A 20379-nucleotide genomic window follows, 5' to 3' on the forward strand; every position below is an offset into this window, starting at 1 on the left:
ATCTCCCTGACTGATGAAGGTCCTTATGCAACATAACATCCTACATCTGGTATTTTGTGCCCATATATGTGAAGGAAGCTTTTCATGTGCTTTCACTACCATATCTATTTGTGTGACCTCTGTCAGTGAACAATGTGTCTCTGTACATTGATTTTGCTCTGCACCGGGGTTCCCAACCTTTTTTTAATTCCATGGACCCAGGGTTGGGAACCCTTATGATGCACACTACCATTCATTATACATAGTAACCCACTTTGAATTTCCAAAAATGCAGCATCTCGTATTTGTCAGGATTGAGTTGCACTTTCTGATCTTTATCTTGCTGCAATGGTAAAGGGCATCACAGTAGCGTAGAGGCGAAAGCGACCCAATTACATCTCGAGGCTCTCGGCAGTTTGGATTTCAGTTGTGGTGTACCCTGTAAGTACTTTGAACATCCTTCCCATGAGTACGTGGCTTTCTTCTGGGTGCTCTGGTTTCCTCCCACAGTCCAAAGAGACGCGTTAGTTGGTTGTTGGGTAGTGTGGCTCATTGGACTGAAATGTCTGTGTTGTATTCTTAATTAAAATAACCTTGAAGGACCTTCCTTGTTATCATAAGACTATATGACATAGAAGCAGAATTAGGCCATTCAGTCTATTAAGTCTGCTCCACCATTCCATCTTGGCTGATCCCAGATCCCGCTCAACCCCATACACCTGCCTTTTCATCATATCCATTGATGCCCTGTCTTATCAGAAAACGATCAATTTCTGCTTTAAATATATCCACGGACTTGGCCTCCACTGCAGTCTATGGCAGAGCATTCCACAGATTCACTACTGTCTGGCAAAAGAAAAACTCTCCTTACTTCCTCCCTAAAAAGTTACCCCTCAATTTTGAGGCTGTGCCCTGTAGTTCTGGATATCCCCACTGTAAGAAACATCTTTTCCACTTCCACCTTATCTAGTCCTTTCAACGTTCAATAGCTTTCAAGGAGAACACCTGTATTCTTCTAAATTCCAGTGAGTACAGGCCCAAAGCTGACAAATGCTCCTTGTATGTTAACCCCTTTACTTCCAAAACACCAATCTTCATGTCATCCCACCAGTTTATTAATTACACCTCCTTTCATTCAAATTGTATCACAGTTGACTGTATCTGAAGATACAGTGAAATGCATCGTTTTGTGTCAACGATCAGCACTGTCTGAGGAAGTGCTGGGGTCAGCCCCTAAGTGTTGCCATGCTTCTGGCGCCAGTATAGCATGCCCACAACTTTCTCCAACCTGTACATCTTTGTACTGTGAGAGGAAACCGGTGCACCCAGAGGAAACCCATTCACTTGTGGGAGAACAAACTCCTTACAGGCAGCGACAGGAGTTGAACCCCATTCACTGGCACTGTGAAGAATTAGACTATGTATTATATTTTTGTGCTGCCCCGTACTTAATCTATATTCTATTCTAACCCAAAAGAACCTTCCTTGTTATCAACAACACCAATTATCATGTCATCCTATCAACAATAATTAAACTAGGATTTCAGTGCATCAGATACATGCTGAGAAAGTTTATCTTATCAGCTTAGTATCTGAAAAATGTTGAACTTCTGAATCTAAATCTTCAAATGCTTTTCAGGGCCATGTGTACCATAATAGTTAGCTTGCTATTACAGCTCAGGGGATCAGAGTTCAACTCCGGCACCATCTGTAAGGAGTTTGTACGTTCTCCCTGTGAACGTGTAAGTTTCCTGTGGGTGCTGCAGTTTCCTCCCATAAGTCATTGTGAGTTGTCCAGTGATTAGGCTAGTGATAAGTAAGTGGGTTGCTAGGCATCGCAGCTCATTGGGCTGGAAGGGCCTGTTCCATGCTGTGTCTATAAATAATACATCTCAGCTGAATAAACACCAGAGAAGAATTATTAGATTCTGCACTTAAGTAATCCCTGAAGTTTTGGCTGCTGATGGATGACATAACTAGTCCTTTCAGTTACATACGTTTCTATCTTTCCATTTGTATTGGAAATGTTGTTACTGGTTTTTATAACCTGTGTTCTCTTAAAACAAAAGGTTTTTATAAGTGAAGTATGTCATTTACTTCAACAACCAACAGTCTGAGGATATGCTGGGGGCAGCCTGTAAGTGCCCACAAAGCATGCATAACATGCCCACACGAGGAAATCTGCAGATGCTGGAAATTCAAGCAACACACACTGGTGGAATGCTGGTGGAACGCAGCAGGCCAGACACCATCTATAGGAAGAAGTACAGTCAGCGTTTCGGGCCAAGACCCTTCGTCAGGACTGACCGAAAGATCAGATAGTAAGAGATTTGAAAGTGGGAGGGGGAAATCTGAAATGATAGGAGAAGACAGGAGAGGGAGGGCTGAAGCTAAAAGCTGGGAAGTTGATTGGCAAATGAGAAGGAAGCGGGTCATGGGACGGGAGGCCTAGGGAGAAAGAAAGGGGGAGGGGAGCACCAGAGGGAGATGGAAAGCAGGCAAGGAGTGATTGTGAGAGGGGGAGAGAAAGGGAAAATAAATAAATAAATTGATTTCTCTAACTTCCGTTACTGCCCCTCCTCCCCTTCTTACCCCATCCCTTATTTTATCTCCCCCCCTTTTTTTTCTCTCTCCCTCTCACATCACTTCTTGTCTGCTCTCCATCTCCCTCTGGTGCTCTTCCTACCCCTTTCTTTCTCCCTAGACCTCCTGTCCCATGATCCTCTTCCTTCTCCAGCTCTGTATCCCTTTTGCCAATCAACTTTCCAGCTGTTAGCTTCGTCCCTCCCCCTCCTGTCTTCTATCATTTCAGATCTCCCCCTCCCCCTCCCACTTTCAAATCACTTCCTATCTCTTCTTTCAGTTAGTCCTGATGAAGGGTCTGGGCCCGAAATGTCAACTATAGATGCTGCCTGGCCTGCTGCGTTCTACCAGCATTGTTTGTAACATGCCCACAACTTGGTAACCCTAACCCATATAACTTCCAAATGTGAGAGGAAACCGGAGCACCCGGAGGGAACCCACATGGAGAGAACATATAACTTCAAAAACAGCAGGAAGCGAGCCAGGGTTGCTGGCTCTGTAATGGTGTTACTCTAACCACTATTCTACCCTGCTGCTCCGTAATAAAACTAACCTGGATTAAATTGTCAAATCTAACCTGTTTGAACTGCAAAATGGATGGTAATGGGATAGGATAGAAGCAAAACACAATGATGTAAATGCCAACAGTAGTTAGGGTGGTACTTGACCTAACAGCTCATGACCTGAAATCAAAATATAATTTAAAAGGTGTGCATTCTGTCTTTTTTGCATTGGACAATATTAAAGGCAGGAGAGGTTAGAGCAGGGAGTCTGATAGAACACTTTAAAACTCATATGGACTGAAAATGGTTGCACTACCTACATTTGACACATCCTCTCCCCTGCCTTGTGCAGTGACTACATTATGATCATATTAAATTGTATGAAGTACAAGAACTTGGTTGTTTAAATGTGTGAACTCAGTTACAATGATAGCACTGGTGAGATGAATGTGGGTGAGGGTTCTCAGATACATCCTTAATATGCAATTTATTTTTAATCTTACAGCTGTAAAAGACTCTTTGACAACTGAACTTCAAACTAAAAAGGAACAAGTTTCAATGGAACCGAGGCAGAAATTAAGGATATTTTATCAGGTATGGTATAAATGTGTCCATACAAATCTGTTGATATTGGAGTTGATGGTGTGATGGGAGAAAGCTGTAGATTGCAAGGAAATATGTGGATTGTTCAGGAGTGCAAATCCCTGAAGGTGTTGGGAAGAACAGCGAAAGGTTGATCAGCAGGCATCTTTAAAACATGAGGAATTTCTTTAGCCAGAGGGTGATGATTCTGTGGAATTCATTGTCACAGAGAACAAGTGCTTGATTATTTAAATCAGAGATTGATAGGTTCTTGTGGAATGGGGATTAAAAAACAATCAGCTGCGATTGAATGGTGGAGCAGAATCAATGGGTCATTTGGCCCAATTCTGCTTTTACATTTATGGTTTTATTTTACTAAGTTCAGAAAATCCAGAGCCCAGGAGGTTGTACTGGAGTTTTATTTAACACTAGTTGGGTATATTTTGACCATTGTGTTCAGTTCTGGTTATCATGTTGAAGGCATAATAACAATGCGTGTATGTATATTATTAAAAGAAGTAAAGCTCCATGGCAAAAATCTTCGACATTGCTACACTGTTCCAGTTGGAGAACTTAAACTGCTGGGCATTTGGGTGCTTGAGCAACATCCTCCTTTTCTTCCCAACCATAACTATGGTTTGTGGGTTGGGGCCAAACCTGTGGTTTTTGTAGTGATTACAGTTGAATTTAAATATTGAGCTTCAGTCTCATTTCAAATGTGAGCAAAGTTCTTGAAAAGTTTTGTAATTGTTGTTCTGCCATCAAAATTAATTCACATATATCTAAATTAATCAGTCAATACTCTCAATAAAATGCAACCTTTTGGAATATGACCAATTTTTAGCACCGAGTCATCTGCAGATACTATTATATTTCACAACTCAAGCTAGTTTTGATTTATTATTGCCTGCAACCATGTTCTGGGATTATTTTCAAATTAAAGTCTGTCCTTGAGTTAGCTGTTTGTTTATTTCCCTGAGATTTATTTTGAAAATTTACATATTGGACAATTAGCTTATCTGTTTATAATTGGGTATTCATTTCCAACCTATTACATACATTCACACACTAAATGAACCACTTTACATGGAAGATTACCCCCAACCTGAATCTGTTTACCTAAACATTATTATATTTATTTTGCTGGTTGGCCTGTAATGATATTCTGGGACAATGTTCACATGGCTCATTCCCTGATCTGTGTCCATTAGTTACAGTGTAGTTGAATCAGCTCATAGTTGGCCATTAATTTATGGTTCATAATTGACTAGTTTATTTTGCCCAGTCCTTAATTGTCTAAACTCTTAAATCCTTGTGGACAAGGACATAATATTATTTATTATTGGTGGAGGAAAATAGGGAGAATAGATTTGTCATTAATTATAATTTCCAGATATGTTAAACAAATTGACATTTTTTAAGCTATATTTAGTCTTTTTTATTAATATGCTATTTGTGATGTTGGATTAAAAGGTGTCCAGATTCTTTTTTTTTAAACTATCTATTTGTTTCCGCAGTTTCTTTACAATAACAATACCCGTCAGCAGACTGAAGCCAGAGATGACTTGCACTGTCCCTGGTGTACGCTGAACTGTCGTAAACTTTACAGCTTGCTAAAACACCTCAAACTCTGCCATAGCAGATTTATCTTCAATTATGTGGTACGTGTTCCTTATTGAAGTTCCTTAAAGGGACACTGCAACTTGCATTATTACTATTATATTACTGTCAAATACTTCTGCAAAATTTCTCTTGCTGTGCATCTGTTCTATTTAAGCTTAAAAGTGGACATGCTTAACCCAGACAGTTGTTTCAACTGGTAGGTTGTTCCATAGGCGGATCTCTGAAGGATATCATAAATTTCAAAGTTTAAAGTAACTTTATTTTCAGAGTATATGCAGTGGTGCTAGGAAGTTAGTGAACTCTGTAGAATTTTCTCTGTTTCTGCGCAAGTATGACCTAAAATGTGATAAGATCTTCACGCAGCCCCTAAAACTAGATAAAGGGAACCCAATTAAATAAATAGCACAAAAAACAATATACTTGTTCATTTATTTATTGAGGAAAATCATCCAATAAATTTGTTTTTGTTGGGAAAAGTATGTGAACCTCTGGGGAAATGCCTTCTACAAAAGTTCTTTGGAATCAGCTGTTCCAATCAATGAGATGAGACTGGAGGTGAGGGTTGCAGAGGTGACCTGCCCTATTCCTTAAAAAAGGACACTAAGTCAGGTTACTGATAGAGCCTGCTCTTCTCAAAAAAGATCTGTTTATGTGCACCATGCCTCGATCAGCACAACTTTCAGAGAACTTTAGAAGAAGAATTGTAGATATCATGAAGCTGGAAAAGGCTGCAAAAGCATTTCTAATGACCTGAGTGTTTTGTCACTCAGTAAGTGAAATGGAGGAAACTAAGTACTGTTGCTACTCTCCCTAGGAGTGGGCATCACACCAAGAGCACAATGTGCAATGCTGAAGGAGGTGAGGAAGAACCCAAGGGAAACAGCAAAAGACCTGCAGAAAGCTCTAGAACTTGCTAAAGCCTCTGTTCATGTGTCCACTATATAAAAAAAAATGCTGATCAAGAAGGACACTGTGGAGGAAACCACTGCTCTCCAAAAAAAAAACATTACTGCACATTTCAAGTTTGCAAAAGACCACCTGGATGTTCCACAATACTTCTGGAACAGTGTTCTGTGGACAAATGAGACAAAAGTTTTACTTTTTGGCTGAAATGCGCGTTGCTATGTTTGGAGAAAAAAGAGCACCCCAGCAAAAAAAACCTCATCCCAACTGTGAAGAATAGTGGAAGGAGCATTGCAGTTTGGAGTTATTTTGCAGCAGGATGTCAGGGTAGCAGTCCGTCACCTGAAGTGAGATAATGCAACAAGAGAATGATCTGAAAGACAAGAGTAAATGAACAACAGAATGGTTTCTAAAGAAGAAAATTTGTATTTTGGGATGTCCAAGTTGAAGTCCTGACCTTAATCCCGATAGAAACGTTATGAAAGGAGCTGAAGCAAGCAGTTTATGCAAGGAAACCCACCAACATCTCAGAGTTGAAGCAGTTTTGTAAGGAGGAATTGCTAAATTCTGAAGGGTTCACAAACTTTCTAGCACCTCTGGGCAAGTGAGTGTGTATGTTTTTTTCCTCTGGTGTTACACACACACACACACACACACACACACACACACACACACGCACGCGTGCACACATACACACACACACACCTCCCTCCCTCCCCCCCCCCCCCAAAAGATTTGATTTCTTGCGATCATTCTCAGTCAATCTGAGAAACATAATTGAATCAATGAAAGACTGCATCCAACAGGATGGACAAACATCCAAAATGCAAAAGACGACAAAATGTACAAATACAAAATGGGGAAAAAACAAATTAGAAATAATACTAACAAATAAGCAAGAGGTGAAAGGTCCTTGAAATTGAGTCCACTGATTGTGGGGCAAATGAAATTGTCTCCTTTGATTCACGAGCCTGATGAATGAAGGGTAATAACTGTTTCTGAACCTGGTAGTGTGGGCTACCACCTTCCTAATGGTAGCAGTGAGAAGAGAGAATGGCCTAGATGATAGGGATCCTTGATGACGGATGCTGCTTTCCTGCGACAATGCTCTGTATAGATGTGCTCAGTGCTGGGGAGGGCTTTATCCACGATGGATTGGGCTGTCTCTACAACATTTTGTAGGATTTTCTGTTTAAGAGCATTTGTGTTTCCATACCGGGCAATAAACTCTCCACTGCACAACTATAGAAATTTGTCAAAGTTTTAGATGTCATGATTAGGAGTAGCCAGCATGGATTTGTGCGTGGAAGGTCATGTTTGACAAACCTTATTGAATTTTTTGAAGAAGTTACGAGGAATGTTGACGAGGGTAAGGCAGTGGATGTAGTCTATATGGACTTCAGCAAAGCCTTTGACAAAGTTCCACATGGAAGGTTAGTTAAGAAGGTTCAGTCGTTAGGTATTAATGCTGGAGTAATAAAATGGATTCAACAGTGGCTAGATGGGAGATGCCAGAGAGTAGTGGTGGATAATTGTTTATCGGGATGGAGGCCGGTGACTAGCCTCAGGGATCTGTTTTGGGCCCAATGTTGTTTGTAATATACATAAGTGATCTGGATGATGGGGTGGTAAATTGGATTAGTAAGTATGCCGATGTACTAAGGTAGGAGGTGTTGTGGATAATGAGGTGGGTTTTCAAAGCTTGCAGGGAGATTTATGCCGGTTAGAAGAATGGGCTGAACGTTGGCAGATGGAGTTTAATGCTGAGAAGTGTGAGATTCTACATTTTCGCAGGAATAATCCAAATAGAATATACAGGGTAAATGGTAGGGCATTGAGGAATGCAGAGGAACAGAGAGATCTAGGAATAACAGTGAATAGTTCCCTGAAGGTGGAGTCTCATGTAGATAGGGTGGTGAAGAAGGCTTTTGGAACGCTGGCCTTTATAAATCAAAGCATTGAGTACAGAAGTTGGGATGTAATGTTAAAATTGTACAAGGCATTGGTAAGGCCAAATTTGGAATATTGTGTACAGTTCTGGTCACCAAATTATAGGAAAGGTATCAATAAATTAGATAGAGTGCAGAGACGATTTACTAGGATGTTACCTGGGTTTCAGCACTTAAGTTACACAGAAAGGTTGAACAAGTTAGGTCTCTATTCATTTGAGCGTAGAAGGTTGAGGGGGGATTTGATCGAGGTATTTAAAATTTTGAGAGGGATAGATAGAGTTGACGTGAATAGGCTGTTTCCATTGAGTAGGGGAGATTCAAACGAGAGGACATGATTTGAGAGTTAGGGGGCAGAAGTTTAAGGGTAACATGAGGGGGTATTTCTTTACTCAGAGAGTGATAGCTGTGTGGAATGAGCTTCCTGTAGATGTAGTAGAGGCCAGTTCAGTTGTGTCATTTAAGGTTGTAACTCCCTGGGTCGCCTCAGGCTCGCTCAGCTCGTTCTTGTCTAGGGGGAGCAGCCTTCGGCCCCGCCAAACTGGGTAATCAGCTGGTGTGGATGCTGTGTGATGTCCCCGCCTCGCCCAAAACCAGACAGTACACCATATGCGATTAAATGAGTACAATTTATAAAGGTTACTATAACTAAGTGATTAATAACGATACAGTATATATGAAGAGAAAATTAAAGTAAAGGCGCCAAACTTATCAAAGTCCAAACCACTTCGTGCACAGCCGTTGGAGCTCAATTACTGAAGTCTTCTGGCCACCATTCGATCCCCTCCGAACTCCTCGACTCGCAGCTCAGGACCCTCCGAACTCCTCGACTCTCCAAACAGCTCAGGACCCTCCGAGTGGTCAACCAAGCACATCTAGCTTCATCCTCCCCCCTCCCCTCCTCGGAGAATCTCCCGGCCTCGGACCCCCCTTTGGGGTCCGATCCTCGCCCAGCTTAGAGCATTGGGTCCTCTCTCTCGACCCCCTCGCGCCGATCTGCCCAAAAGCCCGTCAACAAAAGCTTACAGACTCAGAAGAAAGAACATTAATCCCCATTTGGTTTACAAAGGAATACCATTCTCGTTATCAGTAAATTAGCATTCCTGCTAGTTAACAAAAGGAAACCCTTTCCCAACAGTAACAAAGAAAAAAAAAGAAACCCCCTTTACAAGGTAAAATTGGATAGGTATATGGACAGGAAAGGAGTGGAGGGTTATGGGCTGAGTGCGGGTAGGTGGGACTAGGTGAGATTAAGAGTTCGGCACGGACTAGGAGGGCCGAGATGGCCTGTTTCCGTGCTGTGATTGTTATATGGTTATATGCCAAATCTTCGCAAACTTTTAGGGAAGTAGAGACACTGCCATGCTTTCTTCGTAATTGCCCAGGACAGATCCTCTGAAATGATAACACCGAGGAATTTAAACTTGCTGACCCTCTCCACCTCTGATCCACTAATGAGGACTAACCTCTGGTTTCTTCCTGAAGTCATCCAGCTCCTTGGTCTTGCTGACATTAAGTAAGAGGTGGTGGTTGTGGCGCCACTCAGCCAGATTTTCAATCTCCCTCCTGTATGCTGATTCATTGCCACTTTAAGTCTTTTAAAGACCAGAAATTCATATCTGAGATGATTTATTCTTGATATTGTTGATTCTCTTTGAGAATGATGATTACATTTTCAATGTATGTAGTAGTATACATTTGTTCAAAGATGGTGCTGAACTTGATCTGTGAGATCAGCTTTTTTACTTTGTAATTTGACAGTGATGTTCAGGCAATGTTGTATAGAATTTAATCCCAATAAATGTGAGGTGATTTTTGGGAGAACTAATGAGGCTTGGGGCATGTAAAATAAATGGTACGCTCCTAGTGTAATGACGAACTGAGGGCATGTCTGAGGATCCATAAGGTTGGTGGCATGGTATCGTTGTATTAGCCTGGGAGATTATGTCCTCTTTCCTCACCACTGCTTGGAACTATATCTACAACCTACACGCTGACTTTCAAGACTCTACAACTCGTGTTCTCAGTTCCTAAGAGCACAAATTGTCTTTTGTACAGCGGTTGTTTGTCAGTTTTGTTTATGTAAAGTTTTCTTAAATTCTGTTTTTTATTCACCTGTAAATGCCTGCAAGAACATTAATCTTATGATGATTGTATATGTTAACATATACATACATACTTAGATAAATTTTGCTTTGACTTTGAGTTGTGGTAGTGAGTCGAGCCACTGCCTCAGTTCCAGAAAGTTCAACTTTGACCTTGGTTGCTGCCTGTATGGAGTCTGCATGTTCTTCCCATGATCATGTAGGCTCCTCATGGTTTAATAGGTTAATTGGCCACTACTATGTGAGTGATGGAGTGTGTCAGGAGTGATGGGAATGTGGTGAGAAATTGAGTTAATGTCAGATTGGTGAGCCTATTCCCATGCTGAAAATCATAAGCATCTAAACCTGTATCTGATTCACCAAAAATGGTTAAGGGCCAAATGCTGGAAATGGGTTACTTTAGCAGGGTGCATGGGTATCGGGGGAAGGTTGAGAGAGTGAAGGAGTACAAGTTGGCAGATGATGGGTGAGACAAGGTGGATGGGGGAGAGGGGATAAGGTGAGAAGTTGGGAGGTGATGGGTGGGAAAGGTAAAGTGCTGAAGGTAAAGGAATCTGATAGGAGAGGAGGGTGAACCATGGAAGGATGAGGGGCACCAGAGGGGGGTAATGAGCAGGTGATGAGAGAAGGGACTAGAGAGCGAGGGAACCAGTTTTTGGGTTATATCATTACGACTCTAAATGTGTTAACAACTCTGTCTTCATGCACTGAGTTCTAGACCTTCATTCATTTGGACAGCCTATGTATTTTCAACTGTTTTCAGTCCTATGTCATCTCAAAACTTGATATAATGGGCCTCATTTTCAGTCACATCAGTTTCATAAGCACATGGCTTTTAACATAGTGGCAGAAACTTGCCAGCAGCACACTGTTGTAAGTTAATACAATTGTTCTGTTAAAGTCTTCATGACAGTGACTTGTGTACCGTCTGTGTTTTCTTTGCAGCCTCATCCCAAAGGTGCTAGGATAGATGTATCCATCAACGAGTGTTATGACGGCTCTTATGCAGGGAATCCTCAGGATATTCATTCCCAGCCTGGCTTTGCCTTTAGCCGTAATGGCCCAGTGAAAAGGACGCCAGTGACCCACATCTTGGTTTGCAGGTGAGGACATACTGGCACTGTTGTAGTCCAGAGAGGCATGTTCAAATTGTCACAGTGGTGTGGCAGTTGCCAAGGTTTCACTTGCTTCCTGTGTCCCGTGGGACTTCTGTGTGTTAATCATTATCTTGGGAATGGTGCACAGATTGCAAATTAGTATTTCCATTAACCTGCTATCTTTAGCTATAGATCTGAATGGCTCTTGATTTTGTTTTACAATTTATCCCGTACTGAGGTCATAGCCTTAAGAAAACCTGTTGGGACAAAGCAATGCAGTCAAAGAATGATAATCATAAACACAAAAGATTGTGTGGGTGCATGTGAAATCTTGAGCAACATACACACATCTATGGAAGGGAATGAACAGTTGACATTTTGGGCCAAGACTCTTCAGGGCTGGAAAGGAAGAGGGAAGAAGCTAAGATATGAAGTGGTGGGGGGGTACAAGCTGACAGGTGATGGGCTTAAACCAAGTGAGGGGGGAAGGTAGCTGATTGGGGAAGAGGAGGATAAAATTGGGAGGTTTTAGGTGGAAGAGCACTGAAGGAGGAATCTGATAGGAAAGTGGACCATTGGAGAAAGGGAAGGAGGGAAATCAGAGGGTAGTGATAGGGAACTGAGAAGAGAAGTGAGAGGGGAGCCAGAATGGGGAATGGAAGAAGAGAGAGGGAGTGTTTGTGGAAGGAAGGAGTAGGAAAGATTCTAATCGATTGTGTTGTCTCTCTTGAATGAAGAAATAAACAGGAAACAGCCAGGCTATACTTTGTACATTGTTATCAATGATGGGAATGCTGAAATATTTTGCTATCAAATTATGGCAGATTTAACCTTGTTTCAGTTGGAAGAGGAAGAAAATGGGAAATAAGAGCAAAATATTAAAAATAGAGATGTGGCTTACAGGGTACCTTGAACTTCACGTACATTCTAATTAGATTGTAGCTGATCTGATTGGCCCAAACTCCACTTGTGTTCCGGTTCCCCGTAAAGCCCAATTTCTTAGTAGTCCAGAAGTCTGTTCAAGGTTCTCTGCGGTCAAAAATTCCAAAGATTCACAAACTGAGAATAAATTCTTCATTTTCTCAGTCCCAAATGGGCAGTATTTTATCCTGAGATACTACCTCTGATTTCTACACTCTGCAGAGAGAACTCTTAGAGCTGCACCCTTGAATGTTCTCTGAATCAGGTACAATTCAATTAGAAACTCTGGACCAATCAACTCAACTCGATCTCTGCTCATTAGAATAGCCCTTCAAATCTGCATCATAAGGCAGAGGTGCTGAATTAGGCCATTTGGCCCATCATAGCTGATTTATTATCCCTCTCAATCTCATTCTCCTGCCTTCTCGCTATATCCCTTTATGCCATTACTAGTCAAAAACCCATCAGCCTCGGCCTTAAATATACCCAGTGACTTGGCCTCCACAGCTGTCTGTGGAAATGAATTACCTGGATTCACCACCCTCTGGCTAAAAATATTCTTTCTCAACTCTGTTCTAATAAGACATCCCTCTATTCTGAGGCTGTGCCCTCATTGTAGAATTCCCCCACTGTAGGAAACCTCCTCTGCACATTTACTCAATCTAGTCCTTTCAATATCTGTGAGATTGCAATGAGATCCCCCCCCCCCACCCTGATGATCATATATTAACCATTTCACTCCTGGAATCGTTCTTGTAAACCTCCTCAGGACCTTCTCCAATGCCAGTACATCCTTTGTCAGATAAAGGGCCCAGAACTGCACACAATACTCCAAGTGTGGTCTGTTATATTCTAGTCCTCTTGAAATCTTCCTGCGAGAGGATTCCCCAGTTCTGCCATGTGACCAAATAACCTTTTAACTCGTAAATCTTTGAATTGTGAGAGGAAACCCAAACTCTTGAGGAAACCCATGTGGTCACAGGGAGAACATTAAAAACTGCTTACAGACTGCAGAGGAATTGAACCCATGTCACTAGCACTGTAGTGGCATTACTCTTAACCACTATACTCCGGTAGCCTAGCTATAGTTTTATAACAGTGCAGTGTAACTTCCTCACTCTTGAACACAATGCCTTGATTAATAAAAGCAACCATTCCGTACACCACCTTTACCACCCTATCAACCTGTGTAGTCACTTCTAGGGAGCCATGTATTTGGACCCCTAGATACCTATGTACATCAACACTTAAGATTTTGGACATTAACTTGATTAAGTTGGTATCAACAGTAAGTTGATATCCACCAAAATCTGCAACTGCAATTGTATCCTGCTATATCCTCTAGCAATCTTCTGCGATGTCCACAACGTCACCAATCTCTGAACTTGCCCATCCAGGTGAATATCAGGTTTATTATTGACATCCAGGTGTAACAAAGGTTCTCTGGTGATTAGTTTTGGAATAACTGAAAGTCATATGGAACAGAAGGTCCTAGATTCATGACCTGTCTCAGTTGACATATTGAGAGCACGGGATGGTGTACTACAATTTGCCCCTCTAACTCTTGCCAGACTAGGTAACAGCTCCTTCTCTCAGGCTGTGAGACTAATGAATACCCTGCCACCAATGAGGTCTTATCACTAGGACAGCGAGCTGTTTACTGTTTATCTCTGCTGTGCTTTACTACATGCATTCTGAATTTTATTAACTTGTAGTATTTAGGTGTGTATTGTGTGTGGGTGCACTGTAGTCGGGAGGAACGTTTTATATGTACAGTCATGACATTAAACTTGAACTTGTATGCTGTCTCAGTTCCTACATAGATATAAGGATGTATTTGTGTAGTTTGGATTGTGGACATAAGGACAATGAATTTACTTTGTTTTGAAGACCAAAGCGTACCAAGCCCAGTCTCTCTGAGTTCTTGGAGTCTGAAGACGGAGAAGTGGAGCAGCAGCGGACGTACATCAGTGGTCACAACCGCCTTTACTTCCACAGTGACACTTGTCTGCCACTCAGGCCGCAGGAGATGGACGTGGACAGTGAGGACGAGAAGGATCCTGAGTGGTTGCGGGAGAAAACAATTACTGTTAGTAATGTTCAAACCTTTGCTTCTGCGCTGCAAATCAGAGGTTAAACAATGCTGGAAAGTTTCAGCAGCTCAGGTGGTTTCTGTGGAGAGAGGGAGAATAGATGGGCTTCAACTTGAAATGTTGATTCTCTTTTCTTATCGCACAGATGCTGCCTGACATGTTGAATTTTATGCCATTTCAAAAACTTTGACATGGAGACTGTTGGCAGGTTGGCCACCTGGATCTTCAGGAATCTGGTTATTGCTGAGACTCACTCTCCATTTGTTATGAGGGAGGGATATGCTAGTTGGAGAGTAGATCACTAGCACAGCTGAATTCTGTTCTCAGTTAGCCCCAAGTTTCACTGATGTTTAGCGACAGAAACCGCATCTGCTCCAACTACCTCCACTGCCACTCTGGAGTGTAGACAAAATTTCCATCAGTTCGACTGATGTGGACTGGTAATTGAACCTGATCTCAGCTACAGGAGTACTGCAAACATTGGTGTAGTGATAAAGCTTTTAAAGCATTAATCTTCAGATGTCCATGTTTTTACTGCTGTAAAACCATCAGTACGTTTCATGGTGATTTTTTGACATAGAACACAACACAGCACAGGCCCTTTTGCCCACGATGTTGCGTTCACCTTTCTTCGTGATCAGTATAACCTTTCCGTCCCATATTGCCCCCTATTTTTTTCATTTTTTATTTACTATTTAAGTTAGATTAATTTTCCAGGATTACTCTTGAGCCATATTGAAGATGGATATATTTTCCAGAATGTTTCACTCATATTTATTTGAACTTTATTTATTTATTTCATATTTATTTCACTCATATATCATTTGTTTCAACAGCAAATTGATGAGTTCACAGATGTTAATGAAGGAGAGAAAGAAGTAATGAAACTATGGAACCTACACGTTATGAAACATGGGCAAGTCTTGTTTTTAAATTACTGTTTTTTAAAAAATTGCTCTTAATTGCTGGTGGTGTTTCCTGTGGAACGTAGTGCAAGGTGGCTTGTGTTATCTTCTTCTGCACTGGGGTCGTCGGTTTATTTAACAACTACTGAGCTAGGTGGAATTACTTGTTGAGACACAGAAGGTGGCTGTCTGTCCATTGGGCAAACTGAGGGTAAATGGAATTTCATTCTCATAAGTGTGAAATGATACACTTTGGAAGATCAAATAAGGATAAACCACACGTAGTAAATAGCAAGGAATGTAGATGAACAGAGTCAAGACTATTTATCTCTAAAAGTTGTAGCCCAGGTCTGGTGCTGAAAAAACATGTAGGATGTCGAAGGATAAGGCTTTCCTTTTGAGGACATCAGAGATATTGTCCTCCTTCAAAGAGTGGGGTTGCCCTTCCTCCACCATTGATGCTGCCCTCACCCACATCTCCTCCATTTCCTGGATATCTGCCCTCACAGATTCTTCCTGCCATCTTAGCAGGGATAGATTTTCTCTTGTCCTCACCTACAACCCCATGAGCCTCTTCATCCAGCTCACCATATTCAATAGGATCCCAGCACCACCTTTACTTCACCCCACTCTCCCAGCCTCTGCTTTCCACAGAGCTCACTCCCTCCATGATTCCCTTTTCCATTTGTCCTTCCACACTAATCTCCCTTCTTGCACTTAATCTGCAAGCGGCTGAAATGCCCATTCACTTCCTCCCTCATCTCTATTCAGGGCCCAAAACAGCCCTTCCAGGTGAGGCAACACTTCACCTGCAGACCTGTTGCAGTTGTTTACTGTATCCAGTGCTCCTGATGTGGCCTCCTGTACATTGGTGTGACCTAATGTAGTTTGCAGGACCATTTTGTGTAGTACCTCCACACTGTCCACAAAATAAAGGGTTTCCTGGTGCCCAACCATTTAAATATTAATCCCCATTCCTACTCCTCTACTGGCTTAATGAGGCCACTCTCGGGTTGGAAGAGCAACACCTCAGGTTCCGTTTGGGTTGCCTCTGACCTGATAGAATGAATGTTAATTTCTCCCTTCCCTTTCATACCCCACTCTGGTTCTCCTCTCCTCTCTGTGGTGCCTCCCCTTCCCTTTCTCCAGTGTTCCACTCTCCTCTCCTATCACATTCCTACTTCTCCATCCTTTTACCTTTTCCACCAATCACCTCCCAGCCTTTACTTCCTCCCTCCCCTACCCAGTCACTTTCTTATTCTGGCTTCTTCCCCCTTCCTTTCCAGTCCCGATGAAGGGTCTCTGCCTATATCGCGACTGTTTATTCCCTCTCCATAAATGCTGCCTGATCTGCTAAGTTCTTCCAGCATTTTGTGTGTTGTAAATGTTAGTCTTCATCAACCATGGTGTAGAATAGGGGATCCCAACTGTTTTTGCTATGGACCAATACTATTAAGCAAGGGGTCCATGGACCCTAGGTTGGGTACCCTGGTGTAGAATATTGGTTAGCAATGCAAGTGACCCAGGTTCAATCCTGCCACTATGTGTAAGGAGTTTGTACCTTCTCCCTGTGACTGTGTGGGTAATAATGAGAAGTGATGAAAGTCATTCATGATAGATGCCCTTTTCCATCTTCCTGTTGTTATCCCTCTTCCAAAAAAAAGTATTGCCCATCTAATGTGGATAAATCCACTCCTTGCTTTGTAGCTGAATATAAAAGATATTAATCTGTTGGTCTGTGCTGTAGTAAATGATATTATCCAGTGGTAAGAGCATTGTCTGCATTTAGTCTCACCCATGCATGAAACTGTAATAATTATCTGTAGCACTTGGGATGTAAGACAATCTATTAATCACCTGTTACTACTCTACAGGTTCATTGCTGACAACCAGATGCATCAGTCTTGCCTGCTCTTTGTAGAGACTTGTGGACCAAGAATAGTGGAGAAAAGCCTGTGTCGGAACTTTCTGCTCCACCTGGTTAGCATGCATGACTTCAACCTGATCAATTTAACCACCATAGATAAAGTGATGGCCAGGCTTGGCGAGCTGCAACAGAAGCTGCAGAGAGATCACTCTGCCTTGAAACTGAGACAGGAGCCCACGGGTGAAAGCCAGCCGAACACTGAAGACAGTGCTACTGCTGTGAGAGACAAAACATCAAGCACTGACATTCTCACCTCAGGTGTCGCCAAACAGAGCAAAAGGCACAAACTCTGAAGTCAGGCACCCAATCTTCTCCCCTGACTCCTGAACCCTCCCTCCCCACCCCCTTCCACTTGCCCTCGCTCCCTGTTCACACCTTTCTCTGGACACAGTGGGTCGTCACTGAAGAGAGAAGGGGCAAGACAGGATTTGTTTGTATGCATTGCAGCTGGAGTTCGCAGGCTCCAAACGGACACTGGGCTATTCATTAACTGAGTGAAGCGAGATAGCAGTGTTGTATTCAGATACTTTATTCTTGTAAATGTTGGTGTGTTTGTTTAATTGTACTCAATTTAGCCGAAGAAGTACAATTTAAAAAGACATTACATTCATCACAGTGAGCACAGTTCCATCTGGTCACAGATGTTTCTGTGCTAATCATTCTTTCTACAAGATCTTATTTTGGCTACAAAAACCAAATATTTCACCCATCAATACTGGCAGTTAAAAAAAAATGGTATTGTACAGTTTTAAAATCTCTTGGAAGTGTTTTTTTGTGATAAAAGGATCTCTGAAAGGATTGTGTATCACTTCCCTTTTTTTTTGAAGAAAGCATGTACTTTAGATGAAGTATGCTGTATAAAACAATGAGTGTAACACGTCCTGTTTTTTAAAAAAAAACAAGTGCAATTTAAAATATTGTGTATATCTCAGTCTTAATTTCCTTGTGACACAGGAGCTGTGCTGATCTGTTCCTGTATAGGAAGGACTGCTTTTTTTTTTAAAAAAGTGTCTTTCTGTTTTAAGATATTTCTACTCTTTTTTTTTGCCCACACACCTCTTGGTGTCCTTTGCTCTTTTTTTTCTGCATTTCTTGCTTTCAGCTTGCTGTCATGCCAAAGCGTACAAGCTTCATTTAGACTCTTTTGTTTTTAGAACAAAAGCTCTTCTGGTGAGTAGTAGTGTCCTGCGTTACATCCTGCTGTGTTTCACTGTTGTTTTCTGCTGGTAGTGTTTGGGCTGTTTCATCGACAGAAGCTTATAAAGCAGTGACTGTCTTTCTGCTGGTTATTGCCAGACTTGTCATATCAACAGGAAGAAAATGCTCTTTAAGGTAAAGGAACTTGGAGTCCTGGTGCTGCCACTCCAGAGGTGAGTGAGATTGGGCAAGACTGGGCCAGAAATTCTCTCCACCTCTCTTTGCAGTTGATACTATGAGTTTTTATTTTCCTGTCACCAACACACAGGGTATTTATTGCAGGAGACACTAAAAAGGATATGGATGGGAGGTATGTATTCTACACAGTATTTTGTCATGTCAGAGAAGTCAGTTATGCAGGTAGAACACATCTGAGTAATGTTAATGTTTACAATTTATTTCCAATGGAAAGCAATGTTTTTGTCCTCCACTACTGGTACAGTATAAGGAATGCAAATTTTTGAATTCATTTAACACTGTGGGCCAATCAACATTAACTGTTTATTTTTAAAACTTCCGTAAGGATTGCTTTTTAAAGAAAAAGACTTATTTAAAATGAGAGCGAAGGGTGCTGCTGTTTGATCGATATTATGTTGACTTTACTGTATCCCACAAGTCGATGACTTCATTCCCAGCTGTGTGCATTTCTGTGAATTGTTTTTAAAGTTACCCTTTTTCGGGTGTCTGTACAGTCTCTGCATTCTTGTTTGTGGCTTTGATCTGCTTAACGCTGTGCACATGTAAATCAGATTTTTCTTTTGTACTTTTGGTTGGGGTGCTGTAGTGTTTTTCTTGCTGCTAATGTTTCTAAGCAAAATAATTCTCTGCTGCCACGGATAGCTGGTGTGGTCTACACAGTATGACAGCCCAAGACTTTGAATTAATGCTGGAAATTTTGGATTTTGTGATATTTTACACTGACTTTTCCTTTTTTAAAAAAAAACCCACACCTTCCGCCTGTCAGTTTTTGTAAACTGGTCATCAAATTGTTAATGGGTTTTTCTATTTAAAAAAATAAAGTAAGTAATTTTCCTACTCCAAACTGAATGCCTATGATGCCAACCTGTGCAGAACATCGACATTAAAATGTTAATTTAGAAATGAAGACATTAAACTCCTTGAGTGACTTAGTGATGTGCATGTGTTGATGTTAAGCTGGAAGCAAACTGTTGCTGGGACTTCACTCCCAGTCAGAAACCCTACAGTTCTGAAGGGTCTGTGTGAGAGGCAGTAAGTAAAATATGAGCTCTGTTGATGCCTGAGATTAGTTATGATGGTGTGCCGGGGCCAGGGCCAGGGCCTGTTTGTTGTAAAGCTCTCTGCCTTTACCAGTCCATAGAGACCATCAAGAGTGGGAATGTTTTTGCATCTGCCTATTTTGACATGCATTGTACCAAAGGTTCACTGTAACCTTCCTGAGCTTTGTTCCTTTGACTGGACAGACTGCAAACGAAAACTGTTTTAATTTTTGGGACCAGGTGGAAGTGTAAAATAATTGTTTTGAATATGCAGATAAGCAGTAATATGATGCTAAAAATCAGGTTTCACAATGGTCAGCAGGTGCAGGACTAGCATTGGAGCAAATTGCAGCTGGCTGGCTGTGGGTTGAGCAGAGTTGTTGCGTTGAGCAGAATAGGACTGTTAAAATGACTGGGTTTTACAAGCTACAAACAGGATTCAGGCAGCCTGGATGGTTTAATGGTTGATTGAGGAAATAATAACACGTTTCAAATGAAACTTTAAATCTAGTTTTTAAATCTTTCACTCTTACATTCTGTATTTTTTAGTTTGGCATGTAAATGTAAACCTCTCTTTCTCTCTTCCCACCCCCCGCCCTCCATGTTTGTTAATGTGGTGACTGCCTTGTGTCCTTAGTGGCAGTGAGGTCTGGGACAGGGTCATGATTGGGATTGATTCTCAAGCTGTGCTCTTCTGGTCAAACAGGCAGCAATCATCAAATCCAAGATCTTAATGCTCTGCTGTGGAATGACAGCTTGTCTACCTGTGTGTCT

General features: G+C 41.6%; 1 protein-coding gene across 2 annotated transcripts in view; it reads left to right on the forward strand.

Annotated features, from left to right (window-relative positions):
- suz12b (SUZ12 polycomb repressive complex 2 subunit b) overlaps positions 1-17516 on the forward strand; it is an 83391-nt gene extending 65875 nt beyond the window's left edge. For both annotated transcript variants that reach the window (XM_059948212.1, XM_059948213.1), the window contains 6 exons: positions 3571-3659; positions 5165-5308; positions 11173-11330; positions 14136-14334; positions 15175-15254; positions 17118-17516. In XM_059948212.1, coding sequence (XP_059804195.1) covers positions 3571-3659; positions 5165-5308; positions 11173-11330; positions 14136-14334; positions 15175-15254; positions 17118-17463 — 1016 coding nt within the window. In that variant the 3' untranslated portion in view covers positions 17464-17516. The remainder of the gene's footprint in view (positions 1-3570; positions 3660-5164; positions 5309-11172; positions 11331-14135; positions 14335-15174; positions 15255-17117) is intronic.
- Positions 17517-20379: the final 2863 nt, after the last annotated feature.

This window comes from Hypanus sabinus, chromosome 23 (assembly GCF_030144855.1).
Source record: "Hypanus sabinus isolate sHypSab1 chromosome 23, sHypSab1.hap1, whole genome shotgun sequence".
NCBI classification, from domain to species: domain Eukaryota; kingdom Metazoa; phylum Chordata; class Chondrichthyes; order Myliobatiformes; family Dasyatidae; genus Hypanus; species Hypanus sabinus.